The 19250-nt window shown below is 32.4% G+C and overlaps 2 protein-coding genes across 2 annotated transcripts in view; one reads left to right on the top strand and one right to left on the bottom strand.

Moving 5' to 3' along the window:
• The window catches only part of Bili (FERM domain-containing protein 8 Bili), a 133122-nt gene that overhangs the window by 19445 nt on the left and 94427 nt on the right, over window positions 1–19250 (bottom strand). The gene's annotated exons all lie outside the window — the stretch shown is intronic.
• LOC135948892 (uncharacterized) lies at window positions 18521–19237 on the top strand. Its single transcript, XM_065498343.1, has one exon. The coding sequence runs from the start codon at window positions 18521–18523 to the stop codon at window positions 19235–19237; it is 717 nt and encodes a 238-aa protein (XP_065354415.1).

Below are 19250 nucleotides of genomic sequence, written 5' to 3'. Positions count from 1 at the left end.
CTACTGTATAAGTTGTTTATATAAAGAGGAGGAGGAATCGGTACAGCACCTTCTATGTGAATGCCCAGCCTTACAAGAGCATAGACTACTACATCTTGGTAGAGCTCTTTTCCATGATCTGGACTGTCTCAGAGATGTGTCACTAGTAAATATGATCAGATTTATTAGAAGTACCGGATGGTTCTCACGGGGATCACAGAAATCACATAGTCAACGAAATTAGGGAGGGAAACTATTCTCACTTTATGTACGAATTTTCAGCATAAGGGAATAGTATTTCTAAGGGTATCACAATGGGCCACAAGGCCTCCGAGTGAACTCGCTAAATTGCGAGCAACCCACGTAACCTAACCTAACCTTGTGCCTCTACCGGTGGCTTAATGTTCCTCGTTGCCTTCCAAAGAGAGAAATTTGTGTATTTTGTACTCGTCAAACTTTTAATATAATTTTCGTAATGAAGGGCTCTTTTCAGTTTTCGTACTGCTGCGGACAGCCTCTGCTTTGCAGCAGGTGATCTATTATGTTGCCATTCTCTTCTGAGTCTTCTCTTTTCGAGAAGGAGTCTTTCAATATCCGAATTTGAAATAGGCGTATTAGTTTTTGGAGGGATTTGGCACCTAGAGTGTTCCAGAGCCGAAGCAATCAATAACGTGAAGTCATTGACGGTCCTATCAATGTCTTCCTCACTCTGTAAATTAGGATTTGTGTGGATATGGCTGCTGATATATTTCCTATATTTTAGCTAATTTGTCTTAAAATACAAAGAGTCCTTAGGAAATCTTGGGATGTTGGGTCTCTCACAATAATTAATAATTACAGGAGAGTGGTCAGAAGATAGATCATAGGATATTTCTGTGGATATTGCATTTCGAATAATATTTCTACATATGGCGAAGTCTATTAGATCAGGTCATTCATCATTTTTGCGATCAACTAGAGCTTTATACAGCTGTCTGCCTCTGGGATTTACCAATCGCGAACCCCAATATGTACGTTTGGCTTTGTAGTCACCACATGCCAGAAACCAATCTCCTAGTGTTATAAAGAATTCATTAAATTTCTCCTTGGTCATCGAAAAACGTGGTGGGCAATATATAGAGCTCAGAGTTAAGTCTCCAGCTGGGTATTCAAGGCGAATAGATGTTGCTTGCATATAATCCTTTGAAAACGCATCTAGGGCATAGTGTCTGTATCAGTTTCTAATTATGATACCGGTACCGCCATGTGCCTTACCATCCGGATGGTTTGTGTAATAAAATGAGTATCCTGATATATTAAAGTTATATCTATTTGTAAAATGTGTCTCCGAAATTAACATCACATCGATTCTTTTATTTAACATAAAATGGGAAATTTCCGATTTGTGCTGGTTTAATCCATTTGCATTCCAGAAACATATCTTCAAAAAATTCATTTTCTTGTTAATAGAATTTGAATCATTTGGTTCTGTGCTCTCAGAAGCTCTTGTATTGTGTTTAGCATGGATGACATGAAGTTAGTCATATTTTGATTAAGAGAATAAATATTCTCAGTAAGTGTTTGCATAAGCTTTTCCAACCCTCCCATATTTTGGGGGACTTTTGGCTTTTGATAACCCGTTTTTAAAATACTGGCGTATGAGCTGGCTCCAGCATTAATTGTAGCTCCTTGGCTATTTTCCTGTGAGATTAGATGAGCCGCATTTATTTTATCATTTGAAAAATCTACTCCAGAGCTTAGTGACCTAGATGTAGATACCGAATTTGTAGGTGTTGATTCAACTATTTCAGCTCTCAACAGCTTTTGCCTCTCTCTTAATCTTTTTAGTAACTCCTTGTAGACCGGACATCCGCGATAATTAGCGGAATGATCTCCACCGCAATTACCACTTTTCCTACTGAGACCATTCTCAACTATATCACATTGTGACGAAGCATGCAACACATACTGTGCGTAGGGTACAATAATTACGTGTATGTCTAAATTCCTGACAATTACTACACTGAACTGGACGATTACGCGTAAGAGGTTCCTCTATATTTACTCTACGATTCAACAAATATCTTAGAGAGTATATAGGGTGAGTTTCATTATTTTTTAATTTCCCATCATCAGGCTCTAACTCAACCCTAAAAATTGGCTGGGGAACCTTGTCTCTATTAAATATATTGACTACATTCTGATAGCCCAATTCTTCCAGGGCCTCCTTGATTTCGTTTGTATCTACTATTATCAAGTCCTTGCAACTCTTAAGTTGATATGTTGCGGGCCAGCGGGTTTGGGTGAACTTCAAGTTTTTTTTTAATATTTTTGTACATTTTTCGAGATTTCAGTTTTTACAATGGTCACGTTTAGATCTTTGTGTATATTCGCGTTTTTGATATACCAGGGGGCAACTGTGATCATTCTTAGAAACTTGTTTTGGCGTCTTTGGATCTTTTCTACATTTGACGATAAGGCGTGCCCCATAACTGTATGCCATAACACCATATCGGTTTTATGATCGTATTATAAAGTAGAAGTTTACAATCTAAACTAAGCGTGGAGTTTCTGCCAATAAGCCAGTTAATTTCAATTGATTTCAATTTCATTTGAGTCAACTTTGCATCTATATGACTTTTCCATGTAAGGCGACGATCGAGATGTATTCCGAGGTATTTCACTTCCGATTGTTGAACTATTGTTTGGTTATTGATATGAATAGGGGGGCATGATTCTCTACGCAATGTAAATGTAATGTGTGTACATTTTTGCTCGTTGACTTTAATTTTCCATTGTTTTAACCATTTTTCTAATTCAAATATGTGGTTTTGTAAGTAACGAGACGCTTCTTGAGGGTTTTCATGAATGCTTAGAATAGCAGTATCATCAGCAAATGTTGATGTATGAGTGCGATTGTTAGTTGGCATATCAGGCGAATATATTGTTACGTTTTAACCTTTTTAAAACGCTGGTTTATTTCCTTTAAATAAACCGGATACTTTTGATTAGAAATAAAAGCCGTTTAGTAGTTTAAAAATTGTAACAACTCTTTATTTATTCAAAATGTACAACAACCACAGAATTAAATAGCCACTCAATGTTTTTTATACACATTTATAAATTCTCAGAAATACAGACACAATTTATAATGTGCACCAATTTACTTGAAAAACACAACACACTTTAAGGCACTAAGTTGATGTTTATTCGAAAAGCGTCTCTGATAAACTCACTGACGACTGCAATCTCTGCCACTATTTATAACACTGCCATCTGCAGTCTAGATTGCTCTTTAACCGTCTAGAGGTTTCTAATACATACGCCTTCTGTGGTGTACTTTCTACAATGTTCTTTAACTGAATATTCGAAATCGAATACAGCGTTGCCAACTTACGATCAAATCAACTGAAAGCTTTTATTTAATAATGCCCACAGATATGTTACAGTTTTACAACACTGTTATTTGAAAGCATTATGCTACTTTTAAATCAGCCGTTAAAATCGTTATATTTGAATTCAAGTACAATTTCGTAACAATATCAAATATAAAAAGGTACCAGGATACTGCCTTGGAGGACTCCAGCTTCAATGGGTTGTGCAGTACTTAAAAAGTTTCCCTCTTTAACCTTAATTGTTCGACCAGTTAAATAGCTTTCCAACAGCTTATATGTGTTTGCGGGTAAATTTTGACTCAATTTGTATATTAATCCAGCATGCCATACCTTATCAAACGCTTGAGTGATGTCGATGAAGAGTGCGGAACAGTATTTCTTTTCTTCTAACGCTTTTCTCACCATATTTACAAGTGTATGGGTTTGTTCGATAGTACTGTGTTTACTTCTAAATCCACATTGATGATTCGGAATACAATTGTTTTCAGTTAACATGGGGTTCAACTTGTTCATAAGTATCTTCTCAAATAGCTTTGATATATTAGACAATGGGCTGATGGGTCTGTATGATTCTACTTTTGTGTGATCTTTTCCCGGCTTCATGGTAATGGTAACCAGTTAAACCTTCCATTCTGGAGAATATTCAAGTCGTAATATAGCATTAAAAATAAAAATAATTATTTTTATTCAACAATAGCTTTTTCGATCTCTCGAATCTCAAAACGTAGGGGTACGGCTGCTCCAGTGTAAATACTTTTTTTAAATGATTAACAAACAGATTCCCTTTTTCAGTATCATTTCTTGCCCAACCACCACTTGAATTTCGCAAGGGGGACTTACATATGACGGGTCTTTTAAGACTTTTTGTTGCTCGCCATAATGAGTAATCCGATTGCGGGGTTGCGTCCGGGCTTTCTAAATATTTATTCATTCCATTTTTCGAAATTCCAAGAGCTTTTTAAGACTTTTTATACAATCTTTAAGCTTCGATTTTAGTTGAGCGGATCTGTGCAATTGCCACTCTCTTCGAAATCTTATTTTTTCATTTAAGAGCCGTTCGACATCTGCAGAATTAATTCTATTATATCTGATTTGTCGGGTAGCATGTTGAGCAGCCAGTTTGAGATTTTTATTGACATTTATAAGAGAGTGATCGATGTTTTCTGGTGTTCTTAGCGGTATGTTTTCCGAGCAATGTGTACTGAGGTATTTTTTATATTTGAGCCAATTTATTCTTGAGCCTTCCATCGCTAAATTACCAGTCGGGTATACAATTTCTAGGGGGCTCAATAAAGTAACAAAAGTGGGTGAGTGATCTGAAGATAGTTCCAGCGAGGATTCAATTTGAATCATTTCTCTAGGGATATTTTTCATCACGCTAAAATCAATAACATCCGGTATTTTTCGTGAGTCAGTAGGCCAGTAAGTAGGTTGGCCGCTCGAAAGGACATTCAAATCCATTTTAGAAATTGTATCGAACAAAACACGACCTTTAGGGGTAATCAGTCGTGACCCCCAGAATGTGTGTTTAGCATTATAATCACCAGCAGCCAGGAAACGGGGGCCTAGTGATTTAAAAAATCTATTATATTGACTTTCTGTAATTGAAAATCTAGGGGGTGAGTATATCGATGAAATCACTAAGTTTCAATGAAAATCTTCAAGACAGATTGTAGTAGCTTGAAGATAATCTCCGCAAAAATCACACATTAAGTAGTCTTTGATTCGAGCTTTTATTAAAATTGCCGAGTCTCCGCATGCTCTACCTCTGGGATCTTTGGTGTCTTATATATCACATCAATTTATTCGAAATGAACTTCTGGACGTCAAATGAGTATCAGAAACCAGCATTACATCAATTTGTTGGTTTCTTAAAAAATATTAGAGTTCGTTTTTGTGTTGGCACGGCATACGCCATAAATAATTCCCAAGTTGTATGAAAAATTTGTTGGATCTTATTTCATTTTTTCGAGGGGAGTTATTTCATTTAGGAGTTATTTCACGGTACCTATTTCATGCCGCAAAAAAAATATCCATTTATCTTAAATAAACTTCTAGACGTCAAATGGGTTTCCGAAACTAACATTATATCAACTTCATGACTTTTAAGAAAATACTCGAGTTCGTTTTTATGTTGGCGAATGCCGTTAGCGTTCCAAAAACATATTTTTAGGCAGTTCATGGTCTGTTAAGCACAGCCTGCAATAACATTGATTGCATCTTAAGCATTTCTTGCATCATGTTACTCATTGAGTTTGTAAAGTTATTTACCGATTGCACTAGAGTTTCTATTGTAGATTCTAGTCGGGTAAAATTGAAAATTGGCGTTTGCTCTCTTACCTCTGGGTTCATATTTTCGTTTTGGAGTTGACGGATTTGCGTCTGAGTTTGGTTGTTTCTAAGTACATTTGCATATGTTACTTTGTTGTCATATGTCTATTGCAACGGGGGGTAGTTCAAATTGATGTTATTTAATGGCTGAGCGGGGAAAATCTTTGGTTTCTGGCTTTATGATTTTTTAACAATTGAGTAGACAGGACAACCCCTGTAGTTTGCTGTGTGGTTACCTCCGCAATTGCTGCATTTTTTTATTTTAGGATCATCTTTGGATTTGTTACATTGGGATGTGCTATGCAACTCTCCACAAATAACACATACTGGTGGAAATTGCCTTGGTGTATCCATATTCTTGGCAGTTCATACATTGGACGGGGCCAAATCGTTTGTGTGGTTCTTCTACCGTAATTTTACGATGCAATAAGTACTTCAGGTTATATATGGGATGTGTTTCATTTTTTTCAGGCTTATGTCACCGGGTTCAAGTTCAACACGGAAGAGTGGTTGGGGTTTTTTCGCGATTTCTAATATTTATTACATTTTTTGTCTTAAAGCCTTTATCTCCTAAGCTTTGCTTTATTTCGAGTGGTTCAACATTACAGTCAATACCCTTTATTACAACTTGCAGACCCTTGCTTCCTTTCAGCTGATAAGTGTAAAAACTTTTCTTTTGAGTTTCAAAATATGTTACAACCTTTTTATAATCGTTTTCACTATTGACCTGTATTTTAGTTTCATGAATCGTGACTTTCTTGATTGGGATAACGTAAAAAGAGTTCTCTCCTATTAATGAGATCAGGCTCTGATCCAGTGGATTCGAATTATTTTCTGTGCAGTCAAAAATTGCAATAATAATAATAACTAGGACTAGGCCCGGTGGCCGAAATTCGACCACTTTTAAACGCTTTTTACCACTTTTATGGAAAGAATTTTTAAAAAAAATGATGTTCTGCAAATCTAGAGAAAATAACCTTTAAAACCATATATCAATAATAATCAATATTGTTGGACAATAACATACTTAAAAGTGTACCACAAAAAACCGTGTGGCCTATTTATATATAAGATAATAATAAAAAATCAAAATCGTGAACTAAAATATAGCAAAAATATTGAAAATTAATAAAGTAAAATATGTCTAATAACATAAAACCTAAAATATATTTTATTTTATTAAACATAAATAACTTTTAAATATAATTATTGACTTTTCCATTATAAATCACATACAATTTTCATATAATACAATCAGTTTAAGTCAATGTTGACGTCACTGAGCTTAAGAGAATTTTTTTAAGAGAGCGATGGCGCAATCTTGTTTATTTCATTCATGACTTTAGTAAACACTCTTGATCTTTATTTAATAGTCAATGCTCAAAAAAGGTTCAAAAAAAAAATGTAAATAATTTTCTTTACTTATTTGTCTTTTAGTTGTTGTTTTGATTTTTTTATTTAATAATATTATTAAAATAAAAGCGTCCTTTCGCGTAAATAATAAACAGGTGATATTTATTTTCCGATAGATACATTAAAATAACGCATTAACTCGGAGTAAAAATAAAACACGTCCAGTTTTTTTTCTATAACAATCCTCAGTGTATACAACTATTTTTGTCTCTTGCACACCTCCTTTTCTTATTGGAACAATATGAAAATTATTTTTTCCAATGAGTTCAATAAATGATTTCACTAAGCTATTAGAGCTAGTTTCACGATTTACGTGTTTGAACTGGAGATTTAGTTTTACTTATCTTATTTCCAACCTAGGCATAGCACCCCTTGATGTACCATTATCATCCATCACGGTATTTTCAGTGTTAAATACTGTTACGAAATTGTACTTGAATTGAAATATAACGATTTTAAGGGCTGATTTAAAAGTAGCATAATGCTTTCAAATAACAGTGCATTATCTGTGGGCATTATTAAATAAAAGCGTTCAGTTGATTTGATCGTAAGTTGGTAACGCTGTATTCGAATTCGAATATTCAGTTAAAGAACATTGTAGAAAGTACACCACAGATGGCGTATGTATTAGTAAGATCTAGAATATTCGAATTTTGACAGTTAAAGAACTATCTAGAGTGCAGATGGCAGTGTTATAAATAGTGGCAGAGGTTGCAGTCGTGAGTCAGTTTATCAGAGACGCTATCAACTGAGTGCCTTAAAGTGTGCTGTATTTTTCAAGTGAATTCGTATACATTATAAAGTGTCTGTATTTCTCAGAATTTATAAACGTGTATAAAAAAAAAACATTGAGTGACTATTTAATTCTGTTGTACATTTTAAATAAATAAAGAGTTGTTTCAATTTTCAAACTACTAAACGGCTTTTATTTGCAATCAAAAGTATCCGGTTTGTTTACAGGAAATAAACCAAACGTTTTGAAAAGGTTAAAACGTAACAATACATTAAAACTCTCACTAGGTGTTGTTAGTGGATTATCATAAGCTTATGTATTTATAATTGTTGACTTCATAAAGAAATAAACACAGATGGCGACATGGCTCTCTTAAAAAAATTCTCTTAAGCTCAGTGACGTCAACAGTGACCCAATCTGATTGTATTATATGAAAATTGTATGTGATTTAGAATGGAAAAGTCAATAATTATGTTTAAAATTATTTATGTTTAATAAAATAAAATGTATTTTAGGTTTTATGTTATTAGACATATTTTACTTCATTAATTTTCAATATTTTTGCTATATTTTAATTCATGATTTTGATTTTTTATTACCACAAGTTTTTTTTTGGTACACTTTTAAGTATGTTATTGTCCACCATTATTCATGAAACATATATGGTTTAAAAGGTTATTTTCTCTAGATATGCAGAACATAATTTTTTTAAAAAATTCTTTTCATAAAACTGGTAAAAAGCGTTTAAAAGTGGTCGAATTTCGGCTACCGGGCGATCCTAGTTATAATTATTATTGCAATTTTTTACTTCACACCACATTTTAATATTTAATTAATTTTTTTATTTATTTTTCACTATTTGTTTTGAAATTTCATATAAAAAGTAAGTATTTTACATTCAAAACATAAGAAAAGGGGCACTGTTGACGTCACGAAAAAAGAGTAAAAGAGTACACTAAAATGACGGAATTGTCGATGGCGCAATCTTGACTCTGTTATTTCTACTGCAGTATTTGTTGTTGTTGTACCAGAACACTTTTTATTTTCTTTTATGCTTTGTTCTAAACAAGCATTACTAGGTGATGATGTGTATGCAATATTGTTCTCATGTATTTGTATCACGGGCAAGGTTGCCAACTCTTCAGCTCAGCAAATGGCTAGATTTTGAATTAAAAATGGCTAGAAATGGCTAAAACCCAAATCTAGCCACGGTTTGGCGGTTAAATAATTTTTGTTAAAGTCTGGATCTCTTATATTTTTGTTAGCAATTCTATTTTCACCCTCCCCGTTCAAAAATATGTAGGCATTTCTGCCGTTTAAACTGAGTCTACTCTCATTATGAGAGTTCATATGATCACAGTAATTTAACGAAATTTGAAAAAAGAAAATAAACAAAGCACTTTTAAACAAATTTCTATTTTTTTTGTTATATTGTATATTTTTTTATTTGTTTGTTTATATTAAACACTTAGAGAAATATTTTTTTTTTTTTGCATCCAATCGCTAAATTTTTCTTTTTTATTTAAACTTTCACTGAAACCACTTAAATCGCGGAGCGAATAAAAAACACGTCTGCTTCTCATGAGAATTGCAGATATTTTTGAAGGTTGAAATTCGAAACAAATTTGTTCAATATATGTATACAAAAATCAATGTACCAAATGTTACGATGATAGGCCCATAATTGGCCATAGCCTCCATATAAGAACCACTTCCGGAAAACATATTAACCTGCACAAATATCCAAAATAATCTGTACTGAACCAAAATTTTACACCGATCAGTAATTTGTATTCAAGAATCGTACTACAAGATTTTTTAAATATTGGTCCATAATTCGTCATAGCTCCCATATAAGTTCTACTCTTGTTAATGGCGTTGTTTATATGAAATTGTACAAAAATAGCACTCAAATACTTAGGCCCATAATAGGTCATAGCTTCTATATATTGAACCAAAATAGTACACAGATCAGTAATTTTTAAAATCATACTACTGAATTTTGTGAATATCGGTCCATATTTGGCAACAGCTCCCATATAAATCCCAGCAAAAAATTGTGCTTCCTCGGGAGCAGGTTTGTAAGGCAGAGACCACTTGTATACTGCTACCACTTCGCATGAAAGATTACATGATTTTTATATGGGATTCCTCGCGTAGAGGCTCTGCATAAGGAATCCAAAATTAGCATATTTCACAGCTTTAAAATTAACCTGACTTCATTGAATTAAATATGTGCAAACAATTGTGCACACAGATTTTAAAGCTGCTGAGAAGCAATAAAATCTTACAGACCCAGTGATTGCCTAACAAGAAGCGCTGATTTTTTCTAAGTTCTTCACCACCTATACGAATAGCTTAATGTATGCCTTCCAAAATCATTTTTGTAAGGCAATAATTTTAGGATGCAATTAATGTAGCAGTAGAAGATGCAGTAATCATATTTATTGCTTCCAAATCCAGAATATTTTTTGCTGGGATACATAAAAATCACGTTAAAATATTATATGACAATCGACTCATAATAGGTCATAGCTCCCATATAAGTCCCACAACCCAATATCTTGAAATTTGTCTAAATATATTTGTATACCCATTTTTATACTCTGTTTCTTCACTTGAGGTTAAAAAGGAAAAAATATTGATCCAAACTTAACTTATCAACTTATTATTTGCCCAATTCACAATTGGTGTCGTAGCGTTGTATCGTTGTATGTCGTATTTTTTTTATTAATGTTTTGTTTTTGTTTCGAAAAATTTGTTTGAAAAATATTTATGACATACAATCCTACAACACTACGATATCAATTGTGAATTGGGCAATTAAGTATATAAATTATTAAATTTCATACGTTCTAATATGAATTTCAATTATAAATTGCTGAATTAGATACAATTTTTTGTACATATGAAATAAAATATCTTCTACGTAACCTAGTCTTACTAACAATTGTTATATTATTTCAGTTGTTATACCATCATATTTAGGTAGAGGGTATTTAAGATTCGGCACGACCGAATATAGTACACTTACTTGTTTCATATAAATTTATATAAGAATTTAAGTGTTTTACCACATAATTTGAAATTGATTCAACTGTGTTCTGTTTTCTATTTGCTAAATTTTTATATGAATTTATACGAAATTTTTTTGCACGAATATAGTAAAGCGTTTAGGTGTCCTCATACCATTTTCTTTTTGAATTTTTAACACCGCGATCTTTGATATTTTTTACATTGAAATATATACTCCGAAAATTGACCTTTAACCTTTTGGACGTAAACAATTTTATTCACACCATTTTGAGTAGTTTCAATGTTATGGGCAATTATCTGTATATAATTTTAGACAATTTTAAAATTCAATTTTCAAATCGCGATATTTATGAAATGGAAAGGATTTCCGATGAAAAGGTCATTGATTTGAGGAACCCTTTGGAACAGTAATATGTCAAATCCGAAAATAGCAGTTTTCTGTCTGTTTTCAAATTTTAGTATTCTACGTCCATTAGAGTGTCCCAAAATTTTTTTTTTTTTGGAATTTTGGAACGCATACCCCCTATTTTGTTTATATATATAAAACTACAGTTAAATATGAAATTTAGTCTTTCTATCATGATTGCAACCCGTGCCGATTTTTTAAGTTTTTGGAAAAATTTTGCCATTAAATAATTACTTTTGCAATTTAATTTAAAAGAATCGAAATGTGTACGTAATTGTCGTTCTAATAAGATATAAAACACAAAAATTGGTTAAAGTTGTTAAAAAATCGCCAGGCCATTAACGTATCTCAGGCCACTAGAACAAGAAATGTAGGAACAAAATTAACATATTTTGATAAATATTAAAATAAAAGCTTATTTTTACTTAAAATATATCCATATTCACTTACATATGAGTTTTTGTCTACGTAGGACACCGTTAACCTATTCGCAGGTATGACCAAAAAAAAATATTTTTTTTAACGGCAGTTTCAAAACTCCATTTTCAAATTTTTAAAAACTTTGTTAAACAAATTTCAGAATTTTTTTATCATCACATTGGGCTTTATTGAGATCATAATAGGGAATAAAAGTATGAAAAAATTATGTCAATACCTTTTACAGTTTTTCTGTACCTGTGATATAAATTTTGCGATTTTCAAAAAAAACTAACTTTTTGGCCATATTTTGGCGAATGGAATTTCTAATGGAAAGATAGCGAAATGTTATACAGTTTTGGGCCTATTTTGATGAAACTTAAGAAAAATATAACATAATGTCTTGTATTTATAATAATAGCACAAAAATTAAAATTAACCCTTAATAGCACTTTGGGTTAAAAAGACACCCAACTTTTAAAATCACAAAAAACACATTCAATATGAATGGTGCTGACTTTAATGTTTTTCAGAGTTAAATAAACTCAATCATTCAAGTTATTTTTTAAATTTAGTAAATCAAAAGTACTCTAAAGGGTTAAAATCAATTTTATTATTCAAAAATTCTCAATAAAATATTAATTACGTTATTAAAGCAAAAATCAGGTATAAATACAATATTTTGCCGTTTGAAAAATGTGTGGCCAAAATTGAACAAAATTGTGAACATTTTTCAAAATGGCTTCGCAATACTATTTTCTTTTTAATACACAACACAATATTTTAAAGTTTGTTTCCTATAAAAATCTAATTTCAATCAGCACTATTGAAATTGACTATTTTTTAATGGTTTTAGAAGTTTGGGTAATTTTAACTCCAAGTGCTATTATGGGTTAATTTTAACTTTTCTGCTGTTTTTGTAAATACTAGATTTTGTGTTATATTTTTCTTAAGTTTAATCAAAATCGGCCCAAAAATATATAACATTTCGCTATTTTTCCATGAGAAATTCAAAATATTGAAAAATTTCACCTTTGACCTTCTCGATTTAAGGGTTGGCATTTTCCGATTTTAGTAAAACTTTCAGACTATATTTAAAATTGCATGGACTATAATATTCTGAATATGTTTTACTTAAAGTTTATAACAGTAAGGAAATTCGGCACATTCGCCAAAATATGGCAAAAAAATTAGTTTTTCTGGAAAAAAGCAAAATTTATTCCCTATTATGTTCTCAATAAATCCCAATGTTTCAATCATGGTAGAAAGACAAAATTTCATATTTAACTATAGTTTTATATAAATATATACCGTCTATTTTTTTATATATATATAAAAAATAGACGGTATGCGTTCCAAAATTCCAAAAAAAAAATCTGTTAAAAATCCTTTAACAGATGGACGTTAGAGTGTCCCAAATTTTTTTTTTTTTTGAATTTTGGAACGCATACCGTCTATTTTTTTTATTTATATAAAACTATAGTTAAATATGAAATTTTGTCTTTCTATCATGATTGCAACCCGTGCCGACTTGCGATTTAGTTTTTAGGTGCACTTACAAGGTGAAAAAATGCAATTTTTTCAGTTTTTGTAAAAATTTTGCCATTAAATAATTACTTTTGCAATTTAATTTAAAAGAATCGAAATGTGAACGTAATTGTCGTTCTAATAAGATATAAAACACAAAAAATTGGTTAAAAAATGTTAAAGTTATTAAAAAATCGCCAGGCCTTTAACGTATCTCAGTCCAATAGAACAAGAAATGTAGGAACAAAATTGAAATTTTTGAGAAATATTCAAATAAAAGCTTATTCTACTTATACCGTAGACAGACGACAGAGTTAATTTGCATTAACAGCACACTAATGTGAATTAAAATTTAACCCTGACAGACGACAGTTTTTGCATTTAGTAAACAGCAGTTTGCTTGTAAACTGTTTAATGTTGAAAAATTTTTTTGCAAATCGGTAAATTCTCTGCTAGATGTTAAGCTTTTCCCAATTAATTGCCACGTAAAAAACACAATTTGAAAAGGCGTGTTATATATCAATGGATATATAACACGCCATCTAAAATGGGTTACTATATTTTGATATTGACTATGCGATTTGAGATTTTTTTCCCTAAACTTGAATTTTTATTTTTACATAAAAATAGGCGTTTTTTGAATTTTTTTTCATTTAAAATATTTGATGAGATGTTAGCTTTTCAAAAAGTATAAATTCCTTATACATGGTCTTAGAAATTGTTTGCGATAACATAAAAAGAGAAAAAGTATTTTTTTCCAAAAAAAAAAAATTAGGAAAAAATTACCTTTTTAAATTTTTTTAAATTCAAAGGCATATAACTTTGGACTTAGTCATTATTTTTGAAAAATTCTATATCTATTTGACACATACATGTGTTGTCAGTCCAATAGAGGAAAATTGGAGAAAATCGGGAAATAACCGCTGTTATCAAAAAACTGGAGTAGGGTGGGTAAAAGTTTAGAAAATTTAATTTTCAAATGCAAATATCTCCTAAACTGTAAGAGATAATTGATAGCTATGAGGAGGTTGTTTGTAGTGCTCGATGGGGAGATTCAATATATATAATTTGCTTGAAATTGGAATACAAAGGAAGAAATAGGATCGTTTTAAAAATTTAACATACCCAATGAGTCCAACTTTGGGGACCAGTGGCCGCGGCCCTGGTGAGCCCAGGTGATCCAAATTCAAAACTTAAACTCTACAACACTTCCTCTTTGAGAATGTGAAATTTCATACAAACCGGACTAACCGTTTAGAAGTTACAGCATTATTTCCCTATTTTTTTTTCTATTCTACTGTGTTACGTTTTCTTTTAAAATAGTAAATAATTTTCCTACAGCTGATTGATTTCGACGGTATTGCCATATTGAAATAGCTAAATTCAGTATAAATTCAGTTTGATTTTGTGTATTTACGTCAAAGCTAATGCGCATTAGTATGGCGATAATTCACAAGTTAATTTGAATTAAGAATGTTAATGCAAATTAACGCTGTCGTCTGTCTACGCTATTAGAAAATACTCATGTTTACTTGTATATTAGTTTTTGCCTTCGTAGGATACCGTTAACCTATTCGATACCGTTCACCTATTCAAATTTTTAAAAATTTTGTTAAACAAATTTCAGAATTTTTTATTCTTAACATTGGGATTTATTGAGAACATAATAGGGAATAAATTTTGCTTTTTTCCAGAAAAACTAATTTTTTGGCCATATTCTGAAAAGTTAAAATTAACCCATAATAGCACTTGGGGTTAAAATTACCCCAAACTTCTAAAACCATTAAAAAATAGTCAATTTCAATTAGATTTTTATAGGAAACAAACTTTAAAATATTGTGTTGTGTATTAGAAAGAAAATAGTATTACGAAGCCATTTTGAAAAATGTTCACAATTTTGTTCAATTTTGGCCACAAATTTTTCAAACGGCAAAATATTGTATTTATACCTGATTTTTGCTTTAATAACGTAATTAATATTTTATTGAGAATTTTTGAATAATAAAATTGATTTTAACCCTTTAGAGTACGTTTGATTTACTAAATTTAAAAAATAACTTGAATGATTGAGTTTATTTAACTCTGAAAAACATTAAAGTTAGCACCATTCATATTGAATGTGTTTTTTGTGATTTTAAAAGTTGGGTGTCTTTTTAACCCAAAGTGCTATTAAGGGTTAATTTTAATTTTTGTGCTATTATTATAAATACAAGACATCATGTTACATTTTTCTTAAGTTTCATCAAAATAGGCCCTAAACTGTATAACATTTCGCTATCTTTCCATTAGAAATTCCAAATATTGAAAAATTTGACCTTTGACCTTCACGATTTAAGGGTTAGCGTTTTCCGATTTTAGGAAAACTTTCAGACAATATTTAAAATTACCTGGACTGTAATATTCTGGACATTCGCCAAAATATGGCCAAAAAGTTAGTTTTTTTTTGAAAATCGCAAAATTTATATCACACGTACAGAAAAACTGTAAAAGGTATTGACATAATTTTTTCATACTTTTATTCCCTATTATGATCTCAATAACGCCCAATGTGATGATAAAAAAAATTCTGAAATTTGTTTAACGAAGTTTTTAAAAATTTGAAAATGGAGTTTTGAAACTGCCGTTAAAAAAAATATTTTTTTTGGTCATACCTGCGAATAGGTTAACGGTGTCCTACGTAGACAAAAACTCATATGTAAGTGAATATGGATATATTTTAAGTAAAAATAAGCTTTAATTTTAATATTTATCAAAATATGTTAATTTTGTTCCTACATTTCTTGTTCTAGTGGCCTGAGATACGTTAATGGCCTGGCGATTTTTTAACAACTTTAACATTTTTTAACTAATTTTTGTGTTTTATATCTTATTAGAACGACAATTACGTACACATTTCGATTCTTTTAAATTAATTTGCAAAAGTAATTATTTAATGGCAACATTTTTCCAAAAAATGAAAAAATTGCATTTGTTTCCCCTTGTAAGAGCACCTCAAAACTAAATCGCAAGTCGGCACGGGTTGCAATCATGATAGAAAGACAAAATTTCATATTTAACTGTAGTTTTATATATATATGCGTTCCAAAATTCCAAAAAAAAAAAAAAATTTGGGACACTCTAATGGACGTAGAATATTAAAATTTGAAAACAGACAGAAAACTGCTATTTTCGGATTTGACATCTTCGATTTTAATGAAATTTATCACACATATTACTGTTCCAAAGGGTTCCTCAAATCAATGACCTTTTCATAGGAAATCCTTTCCATTTCATAAATATCGCGATTTGAAAATTGAAAAAAAATTTAAAATTGTCTAAAATTATATACAGATAATTGCCCATAACATTGAAACTACTCAAAGTGGTGTGAATAAAATTGTTTACCTCCAAAAGGTTAAACAATTTTTTTGTTTTTTAATTTTTTTTTGGTGAAAAAAAATGCGTAAAAATTTTCCGATTTTGACGCATTGTAGGATCAATTTACTATGGTCTTATATACGTCCTTGCAAAGGTCTTTGAAATATCTATCATTAGATATCCATATTGTCTATATCAATGACTTAGTAATCCAGCTATAGGTCAAAAATCGAGGTTGTCCTGGTTTTTTCCTATTATCTCAGCCATTTATGGACCGATTTTGCTGATTTTAAATAGGAAACTTCTCGAAAGCATGTCTGACAGAATTATTGAAGATTTGGATCCCAAAGATATCTGGGGTCTTCAGAAAATTGATTTCAACTATAAGGATTCAGAATATATATTTTATAGGGTCGGAAAATAATATTATAGAAATTACAAACGGAATGACAAACTTATATATACCCTTCTCACGAAGGTGAAGGGTATAATAAAAGGTAGTACAAGTGTGCAAAAAAAGCACCCACATTGCAAAAGAAGCAAAAAACAGCAAAAACGCCAAAAAAAAACATTTTTGTCTTCTCTGATAATTTTGTATATAAAAGAGTATCATCGCACAGACCAAACGACTGAAGCTGGAATCATGAAATTTTAACTGTGGGTTCCTCCCTTCCCAAAATGATCCACTAATTTTTTCGAAATTCGAACCTTTTAGGGGAGAAAACGGGTAAAAACTGTATTTGGGTACTTTTTGGCACGCTTTTAATCCAATAAACATGGTAACAAATTTTAAATCGTATTATTTACTTATCAATAAATAACAAAATGTGTAACTCGAGTGCCAAGGTGTATATTGGGCCACATCCGTGTAAACAGTTGGTACTTTTTTTAAAACATATTTTTCTTGAGGAGAATAACAGAGATTTAATCGTCTGAGACATGTCTGTAACATAAGAGGGTGTTCATGGAGGAAAAGGGAAATTGATACTTTTCTCCTAATGATGCTTTTTAATATTTTTATTTATTTAACTTATCGACATTAAAGTTAGCTCATATGTATCTGAGCGAAGTTAGAGTTAGAAATAGGGGATAATATTTAGGTACCAAAATTTTAGAACTGAACTATATGTACTTTTTTTTTCTTCTAATGGTACTTTTTGAATGTTCTATAATAATGCACCTAGAAATATAAAATTAAGCGTATATGGTCCTAAGCAGGCGCCCAGAAGTATTCCTCTAGCAAAACGAAGTGAGGTGAACTAGCTGGTTAACGAAATGGAGCGGGATGGAGTAATCGAACCATATTCAAGTTCTTGGAGCTCGCCTATTGTGTTAGTTAAAAAGAAAGACGGCAGCACTAGATTTTGCGTCGATTATAGAAAGCTGAACGACGTTACCAAGAAAGACAGCTACCCGCTATCAAGAATTGACGACACATTAGCTGGAACAAAATGGTTCTCCACATTGGACTTGCTAGTGATGGACTGCGTTTAGTGCTAGTGATGGATTATGGCAGTTTAATGTCATGCCCTTTGGACTCTGCAATGCTGCGGCCACATTCGAGCGTTTAATGGAACATGTGTTGAAAGGACTCCACTGGAAGACATGCTTGGTGTACCTCGATGAAATAATTGTCAAGGGGAAGTCTTTCGATGAACATCTGAAAAACCTTGAAGAAGTCCTTAAACGAATATCTGCGGCTGGACATAAACTTAGCGTAAAGAAATGTGCATTGTTCCAGAAAGAAGTTAAGTATTTAGGGCATCGCGTAACAGCAGGCGGCATATCAACAGATGAAGATAAAATACGAGCCGTAAAGGACTGGCCTCGTCCGAAAAATCTTCACGAATTGCGCAGTTTTCTAGGCCCAGTTGTTGTTGCTGGGTTGACAGCCCTTGGGCGAGTGAACTCGAGTCATTCCGGTGCGTAGAACCGGCTGTCGTGGGAATGTTGGTCCGTGCTGGAATTGAAGTAAATCCCGGACCATGGTTCTGCACGGTTTGCCAGAACCGACTGCACCACATGTCAACACAATTAAGGTACAACTCTTGTTTGGGCTGGTGTCACCTTAGGAATTGTTCCGGACTAAATCATGAAAGGGAGTGGTCGGAGAATTACGTTGCCCCATGCTGCCAGCGACGTAGTTCATCGGCGTCTTCGGCATCATCGTCGTCATCATACGCCACACCTCCACCCTCCCCACCGCAATCACAACAACTGCAGCAAATACAACAACAGCAGAAGCAACAACCATCGCCGCTCACACCATCGATTGCAGTCCGTAGACCTGGGGTGATATCCATATTGCAGTTCAACTGCAATGGCCTTCAAGGGAAAATATCTGAGATAACCCGATTTATGCGCCAACACAACATCGTGGTCGCTGCGGTCCAGGAGACAAAACTTACGAGTAATTCCAGTCTGCAAAGTTGCAACCGATACAACGTTCTCCGAAAAGACCGCACCAGAGGCAACGGTGGAGGCATCGCATTTATTATACACAACACCGTGCAGTATCTTTCTCTCGATCTGAATTCTAGAGACCAATATCTTGAAGTTCAGGGTATTGCGGTCAGATCGGGAGATACGGAGTTGGAGCTCTATAATGTCTACATTCCGCCAGTTGTCCAACAGGCTACCATCCCGACATTAGGACCTTACTAGATGGTGATACTCC

The sequence above is a fragment of the Calliphora vicina genome, chromosome 1, assembly GCF_958450345.1.
Source record: "Calliphora vicina chromosome 1, idCalVici1.1, whole genome shotgun sequence".
NCBI lineage: Eukaryota > Metazoa > Arthropoda > Insecta > Diptera > Calliphoridae > Calliphora > Calliphora vicina.
This window is presented reverse-complemented; position numbering and strand designations above follow the sequence as displayed.